Consider the following 26212-nt stretch of genomic DNA (forward strand, 5'->3'; position numbering starts at 1 on the left):
ATTTACTGAATAAATAGTCTGCAGTTTCCTGGCATTCTGCAGCCATTTCACCTGCCAAGGAGACTTTAGTAGAATTATAAAGCTTGACTCAGGTTCTGTCTTACGCTCCACAGATTATACAGAGAGATGTACACTATCTATGTTTTCAAATTAGGGCAATGATTCAGGTAAAAGTTTGATAAGAACAGGATATTTACATAAACCCAAAATATCTCGCATGAGAATATTTACCCCAAAAGGAAAAATAGTAACTGAACAGTGGAAAAATCTGATGGACACCACCTTAACCAAATGACAGATGTGTGTATCAGCACTAATGAAGTCAACTCACAATGTATGCCTCATGATAACATGCACTGAGAAGGACACAATATCACTTCTGGGACATCCTGGCCAAAATGCATAATCTCAATCTAACAGTGAGAAAACATTGGAGAAACCAAGTTAAACAATGTCAAAATCATGAAAGACAAAGAAAGGCTGAGGAAGGGTCCCAAATTAAATAAGAACCTCAGACATGAAAACTAAATGCAATGTGTGTTCCTAGGTTAGAAATAAGAATAGCTATAAACAACTTTAATGGGATAATTGGTGAAATTGGAATATAGTCTACGAATTAGAAAACAGTATTGGATCAGTTAAATTTCCTGAATCTGACAACTATATTGAGGTTACATGAGAAAATGTTCCTGCTCTTGGATATGCCCATGGATTATTTATGGGTGAAGAGACATGATCTGCAATTTACTCTCAAAATGGTTCAGAAAAAAAAATGTGTGTTCATAGGATGTGTATGTGGTGGGAGAGAAAGATAAACTAAATATGGAAACTTAGTAATTGGTGAATCTGTGTGGTGAAATGAGGGTGAAATGCGCCAAAGGGTGGAGATCTGAAGAGACTCAATCCCGTCTCTGGATCCTAGCATACCAGAAAGACCTCAGCAACAAACTGAACTATTCTTTGGTCTATGTGTGTCCAGCTGGATGAACTGAAATGACTCAAATTATCTTTGTTTTTTCATTTCCATGGCTAATATTGCACCCTTGCCCATGACAATACTTTTTCTTTTCTTTTTTTTTTTTTAAATTTGAGAGATTTTGTGTTTTTATTTGGTATCATCCCCTTATGTAATTTTTGTAAAATAGGCAAAACATATTTATCAATAAAATTGTGATAATCTTCTAGAGTCTTGAGACATAAATTTTGCAAATTGAATGTAATTTACACATTTCTAACTATAAAGTGTTGCCTAGCCACTGCATTGAAACACAAATTTTAATATTTTCAACCATATACTATATATTGCTGGCATTATGAAATACAAAAGGATGCCAATATTTAGATGTTATGTCAGTTATTTCAAAGTTTCTCTTCTTTCCAAAATCATGCAATTTTCCCATAGCTTTCTAAAAAGAATATACTTACATTAAACTTTTCTACTGTTATATCTTAATTATACAAAAATAATGTTAGGCCACTCATTAGTGACTATTCTGCATCTCACTTATTTTGTTGCCATTTTTATATAAAAGTAGTGCTCAGTTATCTTCTATCCAATATATATCATTCCATTAGAGTAACATAGCAGAGTGGTCGGTATTTTGATATCAAATTATCCAGTGTCTCCTTTCATACCATTAGTCTTTCTATGTAATATCATAGGAGTTGAGATCTTTCAAGGTTAGATTTGATCTCCATGACATTAAATCAAGATATTATCTCCAGTTAGTCATTATCAATGTTCTTTCCCTTCTTCCAGTCTAATAAAATCAAAATATTAACCTTTAAGAGGCATGACATGTATTTTTAGGTCTACATAAAGACAAAATTATTATTAGTGAGTGTTGCTACACTTTGGCTCATTCCTATAAAATTATAAAGATTAACTGATACAGCATATACCATACACATAGCATATAAAAACACATAAAGGACTAGTAATTACATTAGTCCCTTTAACAGAACTCTTATATTTCAAAAATGTCTCTGGCACTGATGGATAGGGGTAATATACACCAATAATCGTATTCTTCATTTCTCCGGAATCAGTCTTTTCTTTACTCCACTGAAGGAAGTTTTTTACCTTGGTATCGCTGGAATACGGACAGCTTTTATGACCTCAATAATAAATATCTGACTTTGATTTGTAGTGGTGAGGTAAAGCAGTTTAGGTACTTGAGTGTCATTTCTGACAACTTTCAACTGTGTACACACGAAATCTGTCACTTAGTGAAGTCTTCATTGTCTTTAATGGGGACTGCTTAATCAATTTCCAAACGTATGCAAAGGATGACTGCCTATGTTTGAGTTTCACTGAATCTTAAGCTTTTATTCTTGGGTAAATATTTTCAAAGATTTCAGGCTGAGACGTAGAAAACAGTTCCACTATAAATGGTTGTTCTGAAGTCCCATCAGCAGTATGAATCCAACCATATGACCAAAAATCTTCAGAGTTTTCTTGAAAGTCAGTATTTCAGACATTTTATAAGAGGCTATTTTACCTTGTGGTAAAATGGTGATTTAATTTTGGCAATCTCCATTCTGGTTTCACTTGCTTTCCTGGAATGATAATTATATTAGTTGGAGGATCTCGAGGGTTCAGGCATATTTCTGTATTTGTAAGACTTTCCTACTTTACTGTGTACACATTATACCTTAACAGGAAAGCTCATAACAACTGTGTTCCTCAGGTTGCTTGTTCCTTAGCCAGATATCTCCATACGGGTCTTCCTTATTCCACAGCGCCAGGTAATGACTCCTACCGCCCTTTCAAGGCCTCTTTTGAATCTCCCTGTGCGCACTATTTCTAAAGGGAGTTTCTAAAGAAATAGTGTCCAAGGTCTTCCCACAGTGGACGCTATCTATGCACAGGATCCCCTGGCCTGTTCTCTCTTTGTAAAGACACAAGACTCTGGAAATTCTCATTTCTATGCCAACATTAGGCTGGGGACCAGGTAGCACTGCTGGTACACCCCGTCGGAGATCGTCACATCAAAGCAGTAAAGAGGCGGTTTTGGTATCCCGTCGCGTGGCTCATCCTCTAACAGGTACCTTTGGACAGCCAGCACAGCGACAGGCACCACCTCCGAAGGGGTGATCCACTGGAGAGACAATACTTTTTCTTAGAAATGTCATTTGCTTAAAATCTAGGCACAGCAAAAATTCTCAATCATAATATAAATTGGTCATGGAGATGGTAGTACAGCATGGAGAATATAGCCAATGATTCTGTAACATCTTCCTATGTTGACAGGTAATAACTGCAACAGTGGGGGTAAGGATTTAATAATATGAGTAACTGATGAACCACTGTGTTGATACTTGAAACCAATATAAGATTGCTTATCAACAATACTTAAATTTAAAAAAAGAAATCTAGGAACAGGTAAAACAAAATCATAAACAATGCCTAATTTTACTCCCTTCCCCACTAATGAGGGAAGACTAAACTTGCTGCTTCTCACATTGTTCATTTCCCTTTTACTAATGACAATCTACCAATATGTTTGCTTAATGTTTAAGACAATTTTTGCTACATGTTCTTAAAGTATTACTATAATTATGGGAGTAGGTTGATTTATAAACAAGTATCTGTAGCTATTATTTATATTTGAATATGTAGTGAGGCCTGTTTTACAATTTATAGCTCCTGAATCTCTCTATAGTTACTGCTTAGTCTTTGGGTGACATTAAACTACAGCTTGAATTATGATGAAGGCAATAGCATTTATACAAAGATCCTTTAGTAATTTATACATTTAAAAAGCCTTCAACTTGTCAGGCACTCTTCCAGTTATTGGAATGAGATAGCTGTACAAATTAGACATGTCAGCCAATCATAGACTGTTTATTCTTTTAAGTTCAAATGGGAACAAAAAATCGATGCCTCTTGACAGTGACTGCAATGGGTGTGGGGGGACTTGATAATATGGGTGAATGTAGTAACCACAATGTTTTTCATGTGATACTTTTACAACTGTATCAACCACACCTTAATAAAAAAAAAAAAACCCAATGCCTCTTGATTGTCTTTCAGCACCAAGATCACAAAGACATATCTTCATTTAGTTTGGGTTTCCACATGAACTGAGGATGGGAAGCCCAGTAAACCCCACACCATGAACTACGCTGAATGGATCAAATCCCAACCTTGGACAGTCTGTGCTCAAGATAACACATCTAGGTCCCAGCTCTGTATCATTCCCCACACCAGGACTCCTTGGAGAAATGGTTGATTCCAGGGCTGGGGCTGAGAAACACCAGCTAAACACAGGCATCATGTAGTGCCTGAAGACACAAAAATGCTCAAAAACTAATGGATACGTGGCCAGAGGATTACAGGAGCCAGTGTTACCGATTTGGGGATGTTAAACTGACAGTGTATTCCTGGATAAATCCCACTTGGTCATGATATATAATCTTTTATATTAGTTCTTAGATTCACCTTGCTATTTTGTTGAGGATTTTTACATCTATATTCATGAGGAATATTGGTTTAGAGTTGTTCTCTTTTCTTGTGATTTCTTTGTCCTATTTTGGTATCAGGATGATCCTGGCTTCAAAGAATGAGTTGGGAAGTGTACCTTTTCCTTTATTTTCTGGAAGAATTTTCAGATTATTGGTATTATTTCTTCTTTAAACATTTGGTAAATTTCACCAGCAGAAGTCATTTGGGATTTCTTTTACGGAAAGACTGTGAATGACTAATTCAATTTCTTTACTTGTTAAGTCTATTCAGATATTCTATTTCTTTTCAAATCAGTTTTTTTTTATTTTGTGATTTTCTAGGAACGTTACACTAGTGAAATGACTATACTTTTTATTGATCTCCATCTCTTATTACCCCAGCCACATTAGATCTTTCAGTAAGTATTTCAAATGAGCCAAGTGCCTTTCTATCTCAGGACCTTTGCTTTTTTCCTCAGAATTGCCTCTTCTCTGGCTTCTCTCACAACATTCCATCTTTCCTTCAAGTTGTAACAATTTTTTCAATGATCTGCTCTACTAATCTGTCTTACACAAAGTACTATAACATTCGAGAGGCTAAGGACTCATTCACCACCTTGTCTTTAGTCATAGTAGTGTCTGGGACATAGTAGGCACCCAAATAAATATTTTTAAGAGAATGAGTGTATGGTTTCATGGTTCCACCAATGTGTCATCAACTGTCATGAATCTCACCAGTCAGGGAAGCATCACTTTATCTTAGAATAGGTTTGTGTCTAAGGAACAGTCATCTTTCCAGATGCACATCTGCTGATATTCCCTGGAGGTTCCCACCAACCTGTTTCTCAGTACCTCCATAATGGACATCATACATTTTGGGGTATGTAGAAAAATCAAACAGAATGAGCATGGGGGGAAATACGTTGTAAAGAGCACCATAACTCAGTCAAGGATGAGGCAGAAAACATTATGCAGCTCATCTGATGACACACCCTTTTACTGCATGGATATGGCAGGGTGATTAAGGAAGTGGCCTGTGATTTTGCTGCTGTCAATCATCAAGGAGTGAACATTATTTTTATCCTCTCCCAGAAGATTAGCCAGACATCTTGGATACTAAAATATGGACTCCTTTCTCCCTATAGGAACAGTTAATTAAGTGTGTTTCTTAAAAAAAGAAACTGAAAATTGGAGGTTACTGCAACATGAACAATACCAAACAGGTATTTATCGAGGGAATTTATTAGAATGGGGAGAGGATACAGTGCAGGCTTTGTGCTTTTCTACTTGGGGAGGGCAATCAAAAACAAAGATAGTTATTCCCTCAGGAAGGGGGGAACATAAACCATGTATATTCAGAGGGTCTGAGGTAGCAGGACTCCAGATGAGTGGTCCACTACTACTGGGAGGACTGAACTGTAATCCTTGCAGTATGGCAGTCTTTGGGAATAGCCCTAGTAATCTGGTTTAAGAAGTCCTCCAGATAATTCTTAAGAACATTCAAATTTGACAAGCTTTGGTCTACAGTGTGATCCCATTTTAAAACTTACATGGATACACACATACCATATTTATAAAAAAATCATATATGCATACATACATACATATAAACATATGCAAAAAAAAGAATATACACTCTTAACCATTCAGAGTAATGTCTGGATGAAGGATTCAGACAGAAGAGAGTACAATTGTTCTTTTCCTTTTTTCTTTATATTAACTTCATATTATCTTTAAAAACATTTCCAAAAGAAAACATCAGGTGTAGCGTGATCAAAGCTCCACTTTTCTGGGACTTCCTGGGCTCTGCCTTTGTCACTTATTTGGCTCCCTTCTGGCTCACAAGATGGTTACAGGAGCTCTGAATAACACATCCAGAGATGGCAGGCCTAAAGGCCGCTTGCTACATTTCTCTTTTATATCAAAAATTCCTTTTTGAATAGAATGTGCTCCATTTGGGGTTTGTCAGGTGCTTTCTTGTGGTTAGATTCAGGATATTCATCTCTCACTGGAGTACTCTTTAAGTGATGTGCCTTTCTCAGGTTACCACATATGGAAGACACAATTGCCATCTGCCCCTAACTGGCAATGCTGACTTTGATCATCTAGTCACAGTATTGTACAATGTCTAGGTAGTTGCTGTGCATTCTCTTGCAACTAATAAGCATTCCACGGATAGATATTTTAAGACTATACAAATTTAATCCTCATTAAATTTCCCCCATATTGAGTATCTATCAATGATTCTTGCCTGAACCAATCTTTTATTATAATGGTTGCAAAATGATGGTGGATTTCCAACTGTAGCACTGCCACTACATTTATCAGTTAGCATTTGGCATTCTATTTACATTAATTTACTTCTGATGGATAGTTTCACTAGAAACAGAATTCTAGGTTGAAAATATTTTCTTCAGAATTTTGAAGGCATTGGTCCACTATTGGGAGCATCCCACGTTGCTACTGAGAAGTCTGATATCATTCTGATTCCAGTCCCTCGATCTTTTCTTGATCCTTGGTATACTGACATTATATAGTGATGTGCCTGAAAAGTTATTTTTTTCCTGGAGGCCTAACTCCCAGTTTTTCATCAGCCTACTCCAATTTGAACTGCTTGATGCCTGTAACAGGTGTACAACTGTCTTCCCATCCCTTCTTATTCACTATTCAGTGAACACTGGATCCCCCACTTCCTGGACTCTAATAAATCTTTCTTTTTTGGTTTACTCCCTCATTATGGGGGAACCACAATCCCAATAATCTCTCTGAAGTATGACATTAAGAGAAAAAATGCAAGTTGCTGAAGAATAAGTGAAACTAACTCACACAGACTAACAGAGAATTACCTACATGGTTGCACACAGCATACCTGTCTCCAAGACCCGAGACAATAGCACCTACATCAAGTCTTTACATGTGCAAAGCAATGCCATTTAATATCTATGGATTAATTCTGGAAAAATAATGAAAGAGAGAAATAGAGGAAAAGCAAAAGGGACCCCTACTTTATTAGAAATATTCCATTTATCTTCAAAAAATCTTTAGAAATAAAAAAAAATCACAACTCGATCAATCATGTATGTACTAAGCATTCATCAAAGTATTTAAGAGAGATTTCAAGTGGAAATATTCAAAATGTCCAATTAAAAGAGTGGCTTATAAAGTATACAAACCCATACAATATAACATTATGCAACTATTAAACATACTACACATTACTTGTTGACTAGAGTATGTACATATTCTGCTACCTGAAAAAAGGACTCTATGATAGAATATGTATGTAATTTGTGCACGCATGCATGTATGATCGTGGGATTATGTGCATGTTTGTGTACACACCAAAGTATTAAAATTGATGAAATGTATGCCTACTCTTCTAGCTAGGAGTTTTGCTTAAAGCATGTATTTCTTCTATATTAGAAAAACAATTTTTTAATTTAAATTTATATTCAAAACTGCCTTGTATGGTCAGGATATTCAAAGTTGACAATCTATGCAAATGATGTACATACCTCAATTGTTTATACAACAATTAGGCATCTTATTTATAGAAAATGAGAGGTCTGAGGAAGTATAAGAAAACTGCCCTGTTTCCAGAACACACTGGCTATAAGAAGAACCTCCCTCTTCAGGAGCAGGCACAACTTGGCTTCAGATTTCTAGTGCTATATACTTAAGACTCATTATTTACACTCTTAAATCTAATGGACATCACTCCTTCCACAACTAACCAAAATGCTCATAGTCATTAAAGTACAAACTGCTAACCTTGCCTACTTGACAACAACAACAAAAAAATCTACCCCATGAAATAGTTATTACTTGATACACTGAAAACTCCTGCTATACTTGTAACTTAAAAAGTTTTTCTTAAAAAAGTTAACATCAGAGCTGAAAGCAAGCATCAAAATACTTCAGTTCTGTCCCCAACCACTGTAAGCATGGTCATATACCATCTCAAGGGTTTCTTGTTTTACAAATCTGAGATAGGAAACCTAACTTCCAAAGAATTCTTTAATTATTAAATGGTAAATAGTACCAGTTATCTATTTTCATTATTTTTAATATCCAAGGTGTCATTGTGGAGGTAGCAAAGTGTAGTAGAGTAAAAGTGTTTGGCCAACTGAACTTTCCTGTAACACCACAAATTTATTGTAACTAGTAAGTAGATCAGTAAAAAAAAATTGTAACATTGATTACAGACTGATTTAAAGAAAGACAGGGACCAGCCTTATAATTGGGTTTCATGTAATAAAGTTTTCAAAACATTTTAAGTAATATATTCAAACATCTAGCTTTTAAAATAATGTAATTTTTAGATTAAAGCAGGTTAACTTCTTCCTGGATAACCACGAAGTAAGACGTTAGTACTGATCTGCTTACAGGGATATTAAAAGACTGCAATTTCTAAACTACTTTGTGCATCACTAATTCAAGGTATTTTAGAAACAAAGTATCTACTATTGTTTTCAGATAAGAATTAGGTGGCTGGACAATGAGTATGCAGAATTTGGGATCAGGCTCCTGGCATTTGGATGAGAATGAGAGTACTGAGTATGAGGGAGGTGGGAAAGGAGCAGAAACATCTTCTGTATTTTCTCAATCCCACCACTGATGCTTGATCTCTCCATACTTCATTCCTATCTAATTTTGTGCTTTGTGTATCATTTTGTATAAAATATATATATTGCTAAACAGTATACTGCTATTGTAGATTTTTAAAATTTATACAAATACTACAGTGTATTTTTTTAAACAGGTTCTTTGGTTGCTTTCTGATACTGTTTTAATGGGGTTTCAGGAAGGTATGAATGCTCACATGTTCAATCACCATCTTTACCAAAAACTCTGTTGTGTATCTTATTTTTGCTCAGTTATTTTGCCTTTTTTTCTGTTTCTCTGTTTTCTTTAGGTTTTGGTTAGTATTTTTGTTTCCGAACACCAAACACCACCTCCAGCTTTCTAAACTGCAAGCTTCCAGATTCGTTTTCTAAAGAATGCATCCAAGAATGTAAATGTTGCTTTGAGTACCACCTTTTGCCATATCCCGTGGACCCTGCTATGTATTTCCTGTTCTTACTGTTGCTCGGTTCTCAATCATCTGTAGCATTCATTTTGTGCTCTTTATCTCAAGGGCTATTTTTAAGTGTAATAACTTTATATGAAAAATATATTATTTTATTACATAGCCAAAAAGCAAATAACCAAAGGTAGCTGTGGGGAAGTTGGGGCTCCTATGGCCAGGATCATCACTGAACTTAAGCCACCTGATGATGTAACTGGCCTGTTGCTAGGCTACTGCTTCCACACCTTTAGGCAATAAGCTTTTATTGTGCTATACAGAGAGCTCAGCCCAGTGCTCTGGGCAGAGGCAGAGATGCTAGAGCTTGACATACCGCAAGCAGAACAAGCCAGGCAATAAAACCTTTCATCCCAAAGAACGTTTTGCTGTCAGTTTCTTTGGTCACACTGAATCCATAGTGAACTTGCCCGGGACTGAAACCCATTGTCAAGACAATTGGCATAGTCGGCAGGATTCATTGTTGACCAAGGAAAAAGACAGGCTGCCCTTATGGGAGGGGTGCTTCGGCGGGCTGCCCCTGTGAATGGGAAAACAGGGGATCATCCCCCAATAGGCATGTGGTCTGAGGTGGCTTACCTCCTAGAGGACTGGGCCCCACCCCAGGACTGGAGGCGAGTGGAGGTGACACCTGAGGCAGTAGGGGGTGGTTCTTGGTAAAGTGAGCAGACTCTTTGAGAAGCAGAGCGCCTGTGAGGCAGCGGGGACTGTGATCACAGTCTGAAAAGGGTCTACAGAGGAGACCCAAGGAATGGTGTCACGAGAATGCAAGCTGCAAACTTCTGTGGATTCCCTGAGGAAGCAAATGGCATTGATGCAAGAGGCAGCATAAGAACGCGAGCTACAGACTTTTGTGGATTCCCTGAGGACAAAAATGGCATTGATGGGAGGGGAGGCAGCACGAGAGCACTGGCAGCAAGGTGCCATTGGAGATGAGATGGCAGCGCTGCCAGGTGTTCTGAAGGAGGAAGAGGCCATTCAAGGAAAAAGACAACTCCCAAGGAAAGCACAGGCGGAGGTAGCATGGAAAGTCAGCTGCAAAGCATTGAGCTGAAGGTAAGAGACCTTCTGAAGACAGAGGTAGCATTGCTGTGAGGCATACTAGAATTGACATTCTAAACCTCCTAATCTACATCAAGGTAAAGGTTGTAGCAGAGGAGACACTTCGGGGAGGGGAGAGAAAGGTGCCATCAGCCCCAGAAATGGAGGAACTGGAGGATGAAGGGGCAATGCCAGAGGCACTGGCGCCTCCTGTATTGAAAGCATGCCCAGTGGTTGTAAAGAAAATGAAGATCCAGCAGCTGAAAGTTCCCCAAAGAGAGGAGCAACCTCCTCCCCAGGTCGTGGAGCACTCTATGCTCCGCCCCTATACTCAGGCTGAGCTGGTGGATTTGGGCTCTGGTTTAGGCAGAAGCCCTCGGAGTCAATATCATCTTGGCTCCTGCATCTGTGGGACTTAGGGGTGGATGGAATTGTTCTGTCGGGATCAGAGATGGGAAAGCTGTCTTCCCTGACAGCACAGCCTGCCTTGAGGAAGCAATTACAAAACACACTTTAGACCCCAGGGAGTCACTCCCTCTTCGATTGGCTTATGGCTGCACTTCATGCTGTGTGGCCCAATCAGGGTGATCTGCCATCCTCTCCTGTTAGATGGCAGACGTATGCTGAGCTCCAACAGGTGCTACAAGAGCTAGGCATAAGAAATGCCATCCATAGTCCAGAGAATTATAGCCCAGATGAAGAGATTTTCACCCCTGGGATGAGAAAAATTGTGATTCAAATGGCTCCCACATTCCTCTTTGGGCCTCTGGTGGCCATTCTTTCCCCTCACTTAGGGCATCCCATAAGCGAGGTGACACGTACAGTAGCAGACTTAGGAGAAGCAGAAGCAATGAGAATCTGGAAAGAAATAAGATGTTACTCACAAAAAGAATTTACAGGGCCCGAAGGTTATGAGGACCCAGATGTGGGTTGATTTAATATGGCAGAAGCAGATGGGAGGAAATTAAATGGGAAGTCAAATAGGATCTTACTGGAGCTATGGCAAAAGTGGAAACCAGAGCAGCACTTCCAGCCATTAAGACCAAAGAGGCAGGGGTCAGAGACAGAGCCACGAGTCCAGTCTGTGTGCTTGCAAGACTTCTTGCTGGGGAGCTAGCCAACCTCAATTGAGCCACACAGGAAGGTGACTGGGGAACATGGTTTGACCGACGGGATGGTCAAGGTATCTGCCCTGAGGGACCGGGGGGGACTGAAGGCCACTTGTTGAAATAACTATCCATTGGTCCCCAGTGAATATACAATGGGTCCTGGCTCTGGTGGACACTGGGGCTGAATGTTCACTGATTCATGGTGACCCTGAGCAGTTTCCCAGGATCCCCACTATCATAGATGGATATGGGGGGAAGGGTATCAGGGTAAAAAAAGCCCAAATCCCTTTGGGAATAGGGTGCCTACCCTCAAAGGAGTATACCATGTATATATCTCCTATCCCTGAGTATACTTTGGGGATTGATATCCTGCAGGGTCTATGGTTGCAGATCACTGCATGTAAATTCAGAGTGAGAGTATGTATGGTGAAGACAGTTCTGAGGGGACATGCTAGGCACCCGCCCATAGCTTTGCCTGTGCCTCAGTGGGTGATTAAAACCAAACAATACAAACTGCCTGGAGGGCATAAAGAGATTGGAGAAACTCTCTGAGAGCTGGAAAAGGTGGGTATTATAAAGCCCACCCATAGTCCTTTCATTTACCCAGTGTGGCCAGTAAAAAAGCCAGATGGCTTTTGGCGTATGACTGTGGATTAGAGAACTGAATAAAGTCATATCCCCTATGCATGCTGCTGTCCCCTCTATTGTAGGCCTGATGGATACTCTCAGCCGTGAACTAGGAACATACCATTATGTGGTAGATCTTGCTAATTCCTTCTTTTCCATTGACATTGAGCAGGAAAGTCAGGAACAGTTTGCCTTCACATGGGGAGGACGGCAATGGACTTTCACCGTCCTTCCACAGGGATACCTCCACAGCCCCACCATCTACCATGGACCTTATAGCCCAGGACTTGGCACCATGGGAGAAACCACCAATGGTGCAGCTGTACCATTATATCAATGATGTCATGCTCATGTCTGATTCTCTTTCAGATCTAGAAGGTGCAGCACCTAAACTGCTGCAACATCTACAGGAGAAAGGATGGGCTGTGAACAGCACCAAGGTTCAGGGACCTGGTTTGTCTGTCAAATTTTTGGGGGTCTTCTGGTTGGGTAAGACCAAAGTGATACTAGATAAAGTCCAGGCCTTTCCTACCCCCACAACTGTAGCATTCCTACAGGAGTTTCTGGGTCTTCTAGGCTACTGGAGAGTGTTTATCCCGCACTTGGCACAAATTCTGCAGGCCTTATACCGGTTGGTACGAAAGGGCGTCAGGTGGGACTGGGATGAGACATGTGCATCTGCCTTTATTACAGCAAAACAGGCAGTCAAGGCCGCACAGACCTTGAGTGTGATAGACCCATCAAGGCCCCTGTGAGCTGGACGTTCATGTGACTCAAGAAGGTTAGAGCCAGGGTCTCTGGCAGCAGCTTGAATGAACTCGCCAACCCATTGGATTCTGGTCACAACTCTGGAAAGGGGCAGAGGTATGATACACTTTGATAGAAAACCAACTGCCTGCCGTGTACCATGCCTTGCTGGCTACAGAACCCATCACTGGAATGGCCCTGATAAAGGTAATAACTACCTATCCCATCTTGGGGTGAGTACGAGACTGGACCCAAAAGCCAAGGAGTGGTGTGGCACAAATGCCCACACTGGCCAAGTGAGGCGCACACCTATAGCAGCGGAGTGCCCTCTCTAGTAGCCCCTTGAGTGAAGAACTCCCAACACTTGTTGGAGCCAGTGACATATACTAGTGAAAAGCAGGAAGAACTTGCTTTTGAACCATTAGCAGAGAGTCCCTATTGGGAGAGAAGAGCCCATATACCCAAAGATGCATGGTACACAGATGGCTCCAGCCATGGGAAGCCCCCAAAATGGAGGGCCATAGCTTTTCATACTAAGACTGAGACAATATAGATGGAAGATGGTGAGGGAAGAGCAGCCAACAGGCAGAGTTGTGGGCCGTGTGGCTTGTGATCAGACAGGAGCCGTCCCCTATAGTTCTCTGCACTGACAGCTGGGCTGTGTATTGGGGCTTGACCCTGTGGCTACCAACCTGGTACCATGCCAACTGGCTGGTTGGTCACCAACCCCTGTATGGGCAAGAATTGTGGTAAGACTTATGTGCCTGTGTCAGACTAAAATAATTACAGTATACCATGTGACAGGTCATTTGCCACTGGCATCCCCAGGAAATGATGAAGCAGATAAATTGGCCCAGATATGTTGGTTAGAAGGAATTCCTGCCTCTGATGTAGCCCAATGGTTACATCAGCGTTTGTTGCACGTGGGGCAAAAGACAATGTGGGCTGTAGACCATCGGTGGGGCTTGCCTTTGACCTTCGAAGAAGTTAGTAGAGCCTGGCAGGAGTGTGTCATGTGCTCCTAAAGGGACTTACACCGAGTTCCACAGCAACATGGGACAACAGCCAAGGGGCCTATACCTCTTGTCAGGTGGCAGATACACTATACTGGGCCTCTACCTGTGTCAGAAGGATATCAGTATGTGATAACTTGTGTGGACACAGCTACTGGACTTCTTGTTGCTTTTCCTACCTGTTGTGCTGACCAGCAGATGACCAAAAGAGGCCTGGAGCATCTCTTTGCTGTCTACGGCTGACCACAGGTAACTGAGAGTGATCAGGGCACTGATTTTACTGGACACACACTGCAGGAATGGGTGCGACAGCTGGGAATCAAATGGAAGTGTCCTGTGCCATACAATCCTACTGCAGCAGGCATGATAGAGAGCCACAATGGCTTGTTAAAATCCAGACTAAACTCAGATACCTATAGTCTGTGGGGATGGTCAGTTCGCTTATGGACCATGCTATGACGTTCGAATGAGACCCCAAAAGTGAGCCCTGAGCCCTGTAGACATGTTAACACATATGGCTGCCTCCCCTATACAACTACAAGTACAAACCAAGGAAGAATCACTGAAGCTGAGATTCAGCCACCAGAATAACTTGCTGTCAGCACTAACTGCACTAAACCCTGGAGACTCTATTGAGTGGATGTGGCCTTGGACCTTTCGACACAGACAAACGATGGCTGGCTCTCCTGGCACCTTGGGGACAAGGCCTGGAAGCTGACCTCCTGTGTATTCCTGGCATAACAGCAGAGTGGCCGTCAAAGGTCACAGTAGTATATCCTGAATGGCCAGAAGGTAGGAGCATCATATCAGGGAGTTTTGTTTTATCATTATGGCCAGTGCATGCACCTCCAGTAGCACTATATATAGACCCTTCAGTAACCCGCACAGGGAAAGGAGTAAAAGTATGATATACTAGACCTGGAAGAGACCACCTTCCTGCTACACTCCTATCACAGGACCGCTCTCTTGCATGCATCCTACCTGATGGACAAGATTTGCCTATGTTGGTAGCATTAAAATATGTGTCGTATTGCCTCTAAAGTCTTTGTCGATTGAGAACTTCCTCTGGTTTGAGGATTATTATAACTTTTGTTATTAGGAACCTGCTCTGGCTTGACGATTATTATAATTTTTGTTAGCTGTATCAAAATCTTGCTGTATCTTAATTTTTATTATCTCTAAGTTGTTGTTATCCTCTCTTGCTATTGTGGAATCCGGTTACAGTGCTCAAGCTTTCTCACACAGGGACCACTGAGGAAGATTGAAAGCATGTAGATTGTAAGGTGAGAATCCTGGCGGGATGGAGTGTGGGGAAGTTGGGGTTCCTATGGCCAGGATCCTCACGGAACTTAAGCCACCTGATGATGTAACTGGCCTGTTGCTAGGCTACCGCTTCCACACCTTTAGGCAATAAGCTATTATTGTGCTCTATAGAGAGCTCGGCCCAGTGCTCTGGGCAGAGGCAGAGACGCTGGTGCTCAATCTACCTCCGGGAGAACAAGCCGGGTAATAAACCCTTTCACCCCCAAGAACGTTTTGCTGTCAGTTTCTTTGGTCACACTGAATCCATAGTGAACTTGCTTGGGGCTGAAACCCACTGGCGACAGCAGCCAATGTCAACCCCCAAAATCCTTCTGCCAGTGGAGACCTTGAAAACTCTTCACAGCCACATCAGACTTCTTTGCCTCTTTTTATCCCTACTGTCCATATTTCACTTGCTTTTCTCTCTTGTTCTAAACTAACACCACCCAAATTACTTTTAGAGGTCTCTGAAGATCCACTGTGAAATAAGGTGGTTTCTCTCAAACCCTTTATCAATGCCTCTAAATAGCTCATAGTATTTCATGCTAAAGCATTCTCTCAAACTATGGTCCACACTAAAGGTTTAGGCATCACCACATATCCACAATTAGAATTTCTGGGAGTTAGGCCAGGAAATTACTCTTTTTACACCAATGTTATTCAACACACCAGGTTATTCAGACACCTGTAAGGTTTAAGAACCACTAATTTAAAGGTTTTTCTGTTCATTGTTATGGAGAGACTTCTAGGCAGCAAAAGCAACTTAAAAGAAAAAAACATTTATCGCCCCTTTCACCAATTCTTAAGGATTTATTTTATATTAATGCTAATAATGCATAATGCAGGTTATTATTCCAGAAATTACTTCAGAGTCTTTTGGCCCAGATGTAAAAGAATGTTCATCAAGATCAAAGCCAAGAGCAATCCATTGACCCACAGCCCCTTTATTCCTAAGAACAATTTTGGATCCTAATTCAGATTTCCCCCAAGTTGGCTTTACACTGTTGCTCCTATTTCTTTAGCAATTCACAAATTCATATTTACGATTCACGCTGTCTGGAGAATATTCAATGTAGAAGCCAGTGCCTGCAAGAAGAAAACCAGAACACCCACCAGGACAAATGTACACAACAGATGAAAGAAAGATGAATGCTTTGACACATACTTAGGAAACTGAAATTAAAAAGAACCAGCTAAACATCAAGAGCAAAACTAAAGAAGAAAATGAAAAACACTTCCTATTTTAAGACATAATTGCTACCATGTAGATGATTTCTATCACTTTGCACATATCATTCTTCACTGGTTATCTCACGTGATCTTTTCCATCAGCAGATGAGATCCTCAATGATCCATGCCAAGGTCAATGTGACTCAATTGTATTAATGAACCATTTGGCCCACTGAACAATATGCATTAATTTCTAAAGTCCATTGTAGGAAGCTTATTCCCATTCTCTGCTCCCAGTTCCTGCATGCCATCTCTGGTTCTTCCAGCTGCATCTCTCTAATTACAATGGCCTAATACAGGGATATCCTCCCTCCGAAGCTTCTCTACACAACAAAGGGTCATACCAGCATTTCTAACTTGAGCACACCCACACGCAGATACAGCCATTACTGTCAGATTCTGAAAGGGGCCAATGCAAAGGTCAAGTACTTCCATTTTCCAAAAGAAAACAGAATGTATTATGTAAATCTAGCCTTTAAATATACATGGATTATAAGGAGTTATGCCAGAACAGTTGTAATATGTGTAAGGTGAGAAAAAATACAAATGAAATTCAAATTAGGTTGCACATTTGCTGAGCAGAAAAGCACGAAGACAAAGCTTAGGAGGAGTGAGGAGGAGGAGTCAGAATAACTGGGGAAGGCTTCACAGAAGGAGCAAGGCCCTGGAAAACACGTACTGTTTGGACAGGTGAAGAAGATATTCCTGATGTGGGCAACAGCATGAACAAAGGCCCAGAGGCAGGAATGAGCACAGCATTTGGAAAGGTCAGTGAAGGCACAGACATAGTGGGATCAGCGCCTAGACCCTGGAGAGAAACAGGGGATAAGGCTGAAGAGGGGCACTGTGGGCTCAGGGGGGAAGGTCCAAGAACCTTGCTGTGGTTTTTCTCTATAGGGTGCAATTTCTGATGCTGAACAAAGCTGCTGTACCACTTGAAGGTTTTCCCACACACCTTACACTCGTAGGGCTTCTCTCCAGTATGAACTCTCTGATGCTGAATGGAGGCTATCTTCTGAGTGAAAGCCTTGCCACACACCTTACATTGGTAGGGTTTCTCCCCACTATGAATTCGCTGATGGACAATAAAAAGTGACCTATAACCAAAAGCTTTCCAACACTCCTTACATTCATAGGGTTTCTCTCCAGTGTGGATGCTTTGATGTTGAGTCAAGGACGTGTCAGACCTCAAACCTTTGCCACACCCCTTAGAGTCACAGGACCCTTTTCCAATGTGATTTTTCTCATGTACAATACAGTCATAGCTGGACTTGAAAGCTTTGCCACATTCCTTACACTTGAAGGGCTTTTCTCCAGTATGACTTATCTGATGTCGAATAAGCCATGAATTATGTCTGAAGGTTTTCCCACATTCTTTACATTCATAGAACTCCATTCCACCTCGAAGTACCAGATTTGGATTTAGACTGAAAGTCTGCCACATTGCCTTGCTTTTAAAATCGAAGTGCTGAGAAACATTCCTGAGAAGTCCTCCTACTGGCCTTCTGCCCGACTCTGATTCCTCAGAGCCTTCCTGCTTCACAGCTGGCTCTTCAGTCTTGATCCAGGACCTAGCACCTGACCAAAAAAACCACAAGTGTTCCTAGTTACTGAACTGGAAAAGAAAGCAGGATCCAGTGATCCTAAATTTCTCTTGAAAAATGTGATTTTAAAAAACATACCCATGAAATAGCCACATGCATCTATAAAGGAAAATAAGAGAGAAAAAGAAAAAAAAGTTGAACCTTGAACAACATGGGGGGTTACAGGCCCCAAAAATCCACATATAATTTTTGACTTCCTCCAAATTTAACTATTAATAGCTTACTGCTAAACAGAAGGCTCACCAATAATATAAGCAGTCTATGAACATATATTTTGTATATTATATACTGCATTCTTACAAAGAAGTAAGCTACAGAAAATATTTTTTAAACAATAATAAATCCCCCCAAAATTGTCCAATATATTTATTGAAAAAATTCTGTGTATAAGTGGGCCTATGCAGTTCAAAACTGTGTTGTTCAAGGGTCAACTGTAATAACATACAGCTGGAAAAGTGATGGCAATAGAAATAGACCAGGAAGTGCTTCCTATGAGGAAGGCTGGGAAATGAACCAAGGCAAACTAAATGAGAATGAGAATTTCAAGAATGGGAAATAAAGAAGGCAGGAGGGGAAATAATGGGAAAGATAAGAGGGATCAGCAAGAAGTGGAAACAAAAGAGAGCAAGAAAAAAAAATTCAGTGAGACTCTAGGGGAAACAGATTAGCAGCCCGAGCTCCACAGGAGGTCTAGCAGGCTTAAAAGCACAAACTAGGAAAACACATACCTCAGAGCCCCACCTGTGAGCCAGGAAGCCACCCCAAATTCCAAATTCTAAATAATGATTTAATAATTCTACTTTTTAATATTCTGGGATAAATGATTATTTCTTCCCGGAAGTCAGCTGGAACACAGGTTGAACTGGAGAGCTACTAATGCTAAAAGAACCACCATCTACAAAGCCACAGTACATGTAAGAAGTGAGGCCTGGAAACTTTCTTTCAAAAAGAAAAAAAAACCCAAGCAATCAAAGTTCCCAGGACTAATAAGCAGTCTCAGAGAAATTCTAGGCCCTGTGTGTGTGTGTATTGGGTGAACTGGTGGGGTACCAGCCCATGCCCTTTCCTCTACAGCTCCATTTAAGAAAATACAAGGTAGACCCAAAGATCTTGGCACAGAGACCTTTTAGGTGATTTAGATACCAAAAAGGCACAATAAAGGAATTATTTTCATTGCTGAAAGCCTAAAAACAAAACTTACAGGTGTGGCACAAATAAATCAGTTTGACCCACAATATCGTGTTTTCCTTGAAATATGGCTGACACCCCAATGTTTTGCAAAGAAAACTGGCATAAGATCAAATATTTTCACTGGCAAGTAAGAAAAGAAGTGGTTTAGGAGCTACTGAGTCACAGCTTTTCTGTGGGAGGATAGCCGTGTATGTGGAGACACAGCGCAGCCTCCACTCTCGGGACTTACCAGGCTCGGGCTAGAAGTGGGGAGAGGTCAGAGTGCATGGAGTGCTGCCTCATGAACAACAGGGGCCTTGTTCTCTGCTGCCAAAGAAACATCTCCGGCAGACCGGAGACACAAAACCAGAAGCCTCTAGGCTCTCTCACTCACCCGGACGGAGGCCTCTCGGAATCTCAGCTTCCCAGGGATCTGGGCCCCACGGTGCTTCCTCTCTCTCCAGCTGGGAGACCAGAACAGGCCTGGGGAATGGAAAGGCTACTCCAGCAGGAAAAAGAAAAGACAAGTTAAGGGGAAACATTCAGATGGTTCCTAACATCTCTCTTGGCTCACCTCCTAATGGACTGTTTGGGGAGGGGAGAGAAATGGAATGTCCAGAAGACCAAGTGAGCTACCCAGGGGTTCTGAGGAAAGGCTCTACACTGTGCTCCAAGGCAAGGCCAGGGCGACAGCAATCATCCTCAGGAAGAAAGTGCAACCTCAGCCTGATGCAGCAGAAAGGCAGTACCTCATGACGAATACATGTACTGATGTGCTGGGAGGCTCCAGCACAAAGGGAGGGCCAACATCCCCAGAACCAAGGAGGCTGGAGGAACAAAGGACTCACCTAGAGCACCAGGAAGAGTGCTGTTCCCCGGGGCCCAGAACAACTCCCTTCCCTGGGGTGTCAGCAACTCCAATTTCAAAACCAAAGGGAACCAGGGGTTTCCTCGCCCAGCATCTCCAGAGGCTGGTGACTGCAGAACCTTTAGAGTCAAACCTACAGACTTCTCGAATCCTATGAAATTCTGAGGAAGGCACCAAACTATCACAAAGGGTCGCTGAGAGACCTTACCCAGGGAAGCCACGTTTGCATAATTCTCCAGCATCACCTCCCTGTACAGGGCCCTCTGCACAGGGTTCAGGCTGGCCCACTGACTCTGGGTGAAGTACACGGCCACATCCTCAAAGGTCACTGTCTCCTGAAACAAGAGGTACCTATTCAGGTTCCAGGTGAGGGGCAGACGAGGGCAGGGCAGCCTGAGCTGCAGGGAAGACATGGACTTGCCAGGGCCTGCAACTCTGAGCTCCGTGGAGACCAAGTCTGCTCTAGTGAGAAGAGGCCCCAGCACCCAACAGAAAGGCCAGCCCTCAGCCAATGTTCCCACTTCCAAATGGAGAACCCCAGCGTCCTCCCATCTGCATGGCCAGGAACACCACATCCTACGTTCCTGGCTCCATGGATCTGCCCCTCTGGCACCCACTACCATCATGCACTCCATAATCCTGTCGCCTCATTTCCTTACACCAATCACTTGAGGCAGCTGCCACTCACTCTGTCTCCACCCATTCAAAGTATACACACACAGCCCCATTTGTTCTCTGTTCCTGGCTTCTCCTTGGTCTTTCCCGAAACATCTTCCACAACACACAGAGGTGCGATTCCTTAGAAATATTCCCAGCATTTTGCAAATTTATTTTTATACTTTTAATCTTTCTAGCCAGCTCTCTTAAAGGAAACTTGCATCCTGCCTCTTCTGGCCTCTTCTCTGAATCACCTTTAAATAAGGTCAGCAGTGTCCTGTCCCTACCATCTCCCAGTCTTGAGCTCCACAAACACCCCTGCCAAGGTGTGCTGCTCGCTCTCCTCCTGGAGTCTTCATCTTTCCAGAAGTGAAAGGAGCTAATACTTGTTCACATCAGTCCCCAGCACCAGGTTTGTAGGTGGGTACTTTAAATCATGTATTTAATTTACCTTTTATAACACATATATGAAGTAGGAATTATTACTCCCATTTTTCAAATGATGAAACTAGGGTTCAGAAAGATTAATTACTTAGCCTAAAATGATGATAGGGAAAGACTTACAAGGACAGCAGTCTAACCCAGGTGGCTCCCTGCTGCTACTCTTAGCAAAGACAACAGAAACTCCCTTAACTTCCCCCTCCCCTTCACTCCCCGCTCTGCCAGGCACTTACTTCCTAAACTCCCTCCCCCTTGGCTGCTCGCTTAATGTGCACGTAGGAATGTTACAGATACAGAAGCAGAAAGATATATGTTGCTCCGTTTGCCTTTGTTCGGGGCTCAGACTTTTGGGAGATTACTCCCCAGTGAGCCTGCCACTGTGAAATAAAACCTCACTTCAAGAGCTCTGAGTACCATTTGCTTCTTCTGTCAGTGATCCAGTCCAGATTTTTTCAGTATTTTTCATAACATTTGGTTCCCTGCTCAGGAAAACCAATTGCGCTGCCCCTTTGTTGCCACTGGTTTGGGGCAAACGGTGGGGTGGTGAGGGAATGGGCAATCACAAGGGAGAAGGCATGCCCTGCCTGCTCCCTCAGCAGTCTCCCACCCAGTCACCTGGGCCAGCCCCACTCCACTGTTCCCACCGGACTCAAGGAGGCTTGGCAGGTGAGGACCTGGTTCTGACGTCGAATCCGGTAAGGCCCTGGGGTGCCTGACCCAGCCAGTCCCACCTGTTGGGGTGGAAGGGGAGCCTGATTACCTCCTGGAGACTTCTTAGAAGTCTCACAGGTAGACGTTCCCAGTGGGGGGATGTTTAAACTCTGGTCTGCCTGTGTGTGTGTGTGTGTGTGTGTGTGTGTGTGTGTGTGCGCGCGCGCGCATGCGCACGTGCACACGCGTGCAGGAAGGCTGAAGTCATTCAGTCTCCACTGAATCTGTGATTCCACGACCTGTGTTACGGAATCTGAGTGGGCCCTCATCTGCATTCACGGACAGCCGCCATGACATAACAGTGATTCAGCTTTGGGTGAACTGGCCCGGGACTTATACAGGTGCACCTTAGTCAAGGCTGAGCAAAGTCTCCACGAGGAGTGCGAACGGACGGACATCTGACTGGCCTCCTCTCTAGAGGAGGCACCCCTCCCTTGTTGCAGCACCGTCCACAGACACGTCATGGGGTCAGGGCATAGTATACCCACAGTCTTTGGCACTATGATCAAGAATCTCAGGAAGGATTTTCAGAATATTACAGAGTGAAATTAACTCCTGGCAGGTTAAAGGCCCTGTTTGATTCTGAATGGCCCACCTTCAGTTTAGGGTGGCCGCCAGAAGGGTCTCTAAATGTCCCAACAGTCCCCCAGATCTGGCAGGTCATCACTGGAGATCCAGGTCATCCTGACCAGTTCTCATATATTAATGGTTAGGAATCGCTCAGACTCTTCCCCCTTGGGTGCGATTCGCTTGCAACAGGCAGGGGCAGGGTAGGGTCTTAGTTGCCTCAACAAAGAAGCCTGCAAAGAATAAGCAGAAGCCTGAGCCTCCGCAGATGCTTGCTGGTGACCTAGAGGAAGAGCTAATATTGCCCCCTTATATGCCCTCAAGGCCGTCAGCATCCAGCCCCCAGTCCCTGATACCCGCCGCTGTCAGCCTCCCTGACAACTCCAGAACCAGTGGACCCACTCTCCCCCAGACCAGCAGCCAGACTGCACTCTTGGCCAGGAGCAGTTACCCTTCAGATATCATGCTGGAGCCTGAAAGACATAATAAATATGAGACCAAATAAATATCCAGCCCAGCCAGTCCATGTTTTACTATCAACCCTTCTCCACAACTGACACCCCATCAGAAAAACCACAAGCCCTGGTTGATCTCATAGAATTCTTCTTGCAAATCCATCAGCCAACCTAAAAAACTGTTAACAGCTTCTCCACACCCTGGTCACAATGGAAGAGAGGAGGCAGCCAGGGTCCTTGGTCGGGGTGCATGGGCTGAAATTGCTGTCCCCAAGGAGCACCCCAAGTGGGACTTTACTACCCCTGAGGGACAGCACCAGAGCTACCGATATCACGACGCCTTCCTCCAGGGGTTCAAAGTCAGGTCCAAAAAGCCTATGAATATGACCAAAGTTTCTTCAGTCACTCAACAACCAGGAAAGTCTCCTGAGGATTATTATGAAAGACTGTGTGAACAGGTTCCAGCTCAAGATGGTGGCGTGAGTAGGGCAGTGGAAATCTCCTCCCAAAACCACATATATTTTTTGAAAATACAACAAATACAACTATTCCTAAAAGAGAAACCAGAGGATACAGTACAACAGCTAGGCTATATCTACATCTGCAAGAACACAGCATCTCACAAAAAGGGTAAGATACAAAGCCGTGACCTGGCAGGACCTGAGCACTCCCCCCACTCCAGCTCACTGGAGGGAGGAAAAGAGTCAGAGGGGGAGGGAGTGGAAGCACAGAACTGCTAAATAACCAGCCCTAGTAATCTGCACTGGGAGCACAGACACACATTGCATGGTGTGCTGGATATCAGAGAAACAGAAGCGCAGGGTCCGAGATGGAGACTGCAAGCGGGTCCCCACAGCTGGCTCCCCTGGGACAAAAGAAAAGCGGGCACTTTTTAAAGGCTTAAAGGGACAAGGGTCAACAGCTGAACAAAATCATCCCAGCACACTGAGCCCAGCAGGCTGGGCATCTTGAGGAACTTTGGGCCCACTAACACCCTGGGGGGTTAAGCAGCCCTGAAGCCCCTCACGGCATTAAGCAGCCTGCCATTCGTTACCCCCAGGTGGCACTACAAGTAAACCAGCTGACCCGCTACAGCTGCAGAGCAGCTGGAAAGTGGCCCTGCCCACAGCAACCACACAGAGTCTCCTCCCAGCGCACAGCTAACTAGGACAGGCAGTGGAAGCTGGAGCAAGGTCCAGAAGGCACAAAGGGGAACCATTCTCACAGGAGAACACACCTGGGGCTGCTGGGACTCATTGCAGTGCTCCAGGATAGCCCAAGGCAACCCTGCCCACAGCAGCTCATGAGATTGTCCCAGAGTCTGCTCCCAGTGTTTGGGTAACCAGCACAGGCAGTGGAAGCTGGAGCAAGGTCCAGAAGGAATGAAGGGGCGCCATTCTCGCAGGGGAACACACTCAGCATGGCTGTAAATCCCAGCAGCACTCTAGGCTAGCCTGAGGGTGGCCCCACCCATGACAACTCAGTAGATTATCTCAGAGTTTGCTCCTGGTGTGTAGGTAACCGGCACAGGCAGCGGAAGCTGGAGCAAGGTCCGGAATGAATGAAGGGGCGCCATTCTCACAGGAGAACACACCCGGCATGGCTGCAACCCCCCACAGTGCTCTAGGCTAGCCAGAGGGTGGTGCCACCCATGGCAGCTCAGGAGATTGTCACAGAGTCTGCTGACAGTGTGCGGGAAACCAGCACAGGCAGCGGAGAAGGGCAAGGCAACCAACAACTAGGAAGGGACTTTGTTCTTCCAGCTGACAAATGTGGCACCTGCCCGTGACCATTTCCATCACCATGAAAAGGCAGAAGAATCTGGTCCAGTCAAAAATCAATCAGACAACTCCAGACAGAGGGCCTGGTGAGATAGATATAACCAATCTTCCTGAAAAAGAATTCAAAATAAAAGTCATAACCATGCTGATGGACCTGCACAGAAATATGCAAGAGCTAAGGGATGAAGTCTGGAGGGAGACAACAGAAATGAAACCAACAATGGAAGGATTTAAGAGCAGACTGGGTGAGGTGCAAGAGACTATTAATGGAATAGAAATCAGAGAACAGGAATACAGAGAAGCTGAGGCAGAGAGAGATAAAAGGATCTCTAGGAATGAAAGAATATTAGGAGAATTGTGTGACCAATCCAAACGGAACAATATTGGCATTATAGGGGTACCAGAAGAAGAGAGAGAAAAAGGGATAGTAGGGTCTTTGAAGAAATAATTGATGAAAATTCCCCCAAGTTAGAGAAGGAAATAGTCACTCAGACCACGGACGCCCACAGATCTCCAAACACAAGGAACCAAAGGAGGACAACATCAAGATATAAAATAATTAAAATGGCAAAGATCAAAGACAAGGACTAAGCATTAAAGGCAGCCAGAGAGAGAAAAAAGATTACCTACAAAGGAAAACCCATCAGGCTATCAGACTTCTCAACAGAAAGCTTACAGGCCAGATGACAATGGCATGATGTTTTTAATGCAATGAAACAGAAGGGCCTTGAACCAAGAATACTGTTTCCAGCAATATTGCCATTTAAATTTGATGGAGGTAAACAATTTCCAGACAAGCAAAAGTTGAGGGAATTTGCCTCCCACAAACCACCTCTACAGTGTATTTTAAAGGGACTGCTCAAGATGGAAGCACTCCTAAAACAAAATAGATGTCACCAGAGAAAATAAACTCACAGTAAAGAAAGCAGACCAATGAAATACTAACTAAAGGCAAAAAATAAAATCAACTATCTAGAAAAACACTCAAATGAAACACAAAAGAGTACAGAATAAAACACCTAACATATGAACAATGGAGGAGGAAGACTAAGAAGGGAGAGAAATAAAGAATCATCAGATTGTGTTTATAATAGTGTAAAAAGAGAGTTAAGTCAGATGGATAGTAAAGAAGGTAACCTTGAACTTTTGATAACCACGAATCCAAAGCCTGCAATGGCAACAAGTACAGATGTATCAATAATCACCCTAAATGTAAATGGACTGAATGAACCAATCAAAAGACACAGTTATAGAATGGATAAAAAAGCAAGAACATCTATATGCTGCTTACAAGAGACTTACCTCAAACCCAAAGATATACAGAGACTAAAAGTGAAGGGATGGAAAAAGATATTTCATG

At 42.9% G+C, this 26212-nt stretch overlaps 1 protein-coding gene across 8 annotated transcripts in view; it reads right to left on the reverse strand.

The window, feature by feature from the left end:
• ZNF621 (zinc finger protein 621) overlaps nucleotides 1-26212 on the reverse strand; it is a 43018-nt gene that overhangs the window by 3635 nt on the left and 13171 nt on the right. For 3 of the 8 annotated variants that reach the window (XM_036899351.2, XM_036899356.2, XM_036899355.2), the window contains 4 exons: nucleotides 20221-20575; nucleotides 19767-19871; nucleotides 18281-18301; nucleotides 16159-18176 (listed from right to left, as the gene is read on the reverse strand). In XM_036899351.2, the coding sequence (XP_036755246.2) occupies nucleotides 17200-18176; nucleotides 18281-18301; nucleotides 19767-19871; nucleotides 20221-20575 (1458 nt within the window). In that variant the 3' untranslated portion in view covers nucleotides 16159-17199. Of the gene's footprint in view, nucleotides 1-16158; nucleotides 18177-18280; nucleotides 18302-19766; nucleotides 19872-20220; nucleotides 20576-22972; nucleotides 23090-26212 lie in introns of those variants that run through there. The other 5 variants (XM_036899357.2, XM_057497582.1, XM_057497581.1 and 2 more) reach the window with 5 other exon arrangements.

The sequence above is a fragment of the Manis pentadactyla genome, chromosome 1, assembly GCF_030020395.1.
Source record: "Manis pentadactyla isolate mManPen7 chromosome 1, mManPen7.hap1, whole genome shotgun sequence".
Taxonomy (NCBI): Eukaryota; Metazoa; Chordata; class Mammalia; order Pholidota; family Manidae; genus Manis; species Manis pentadactyla.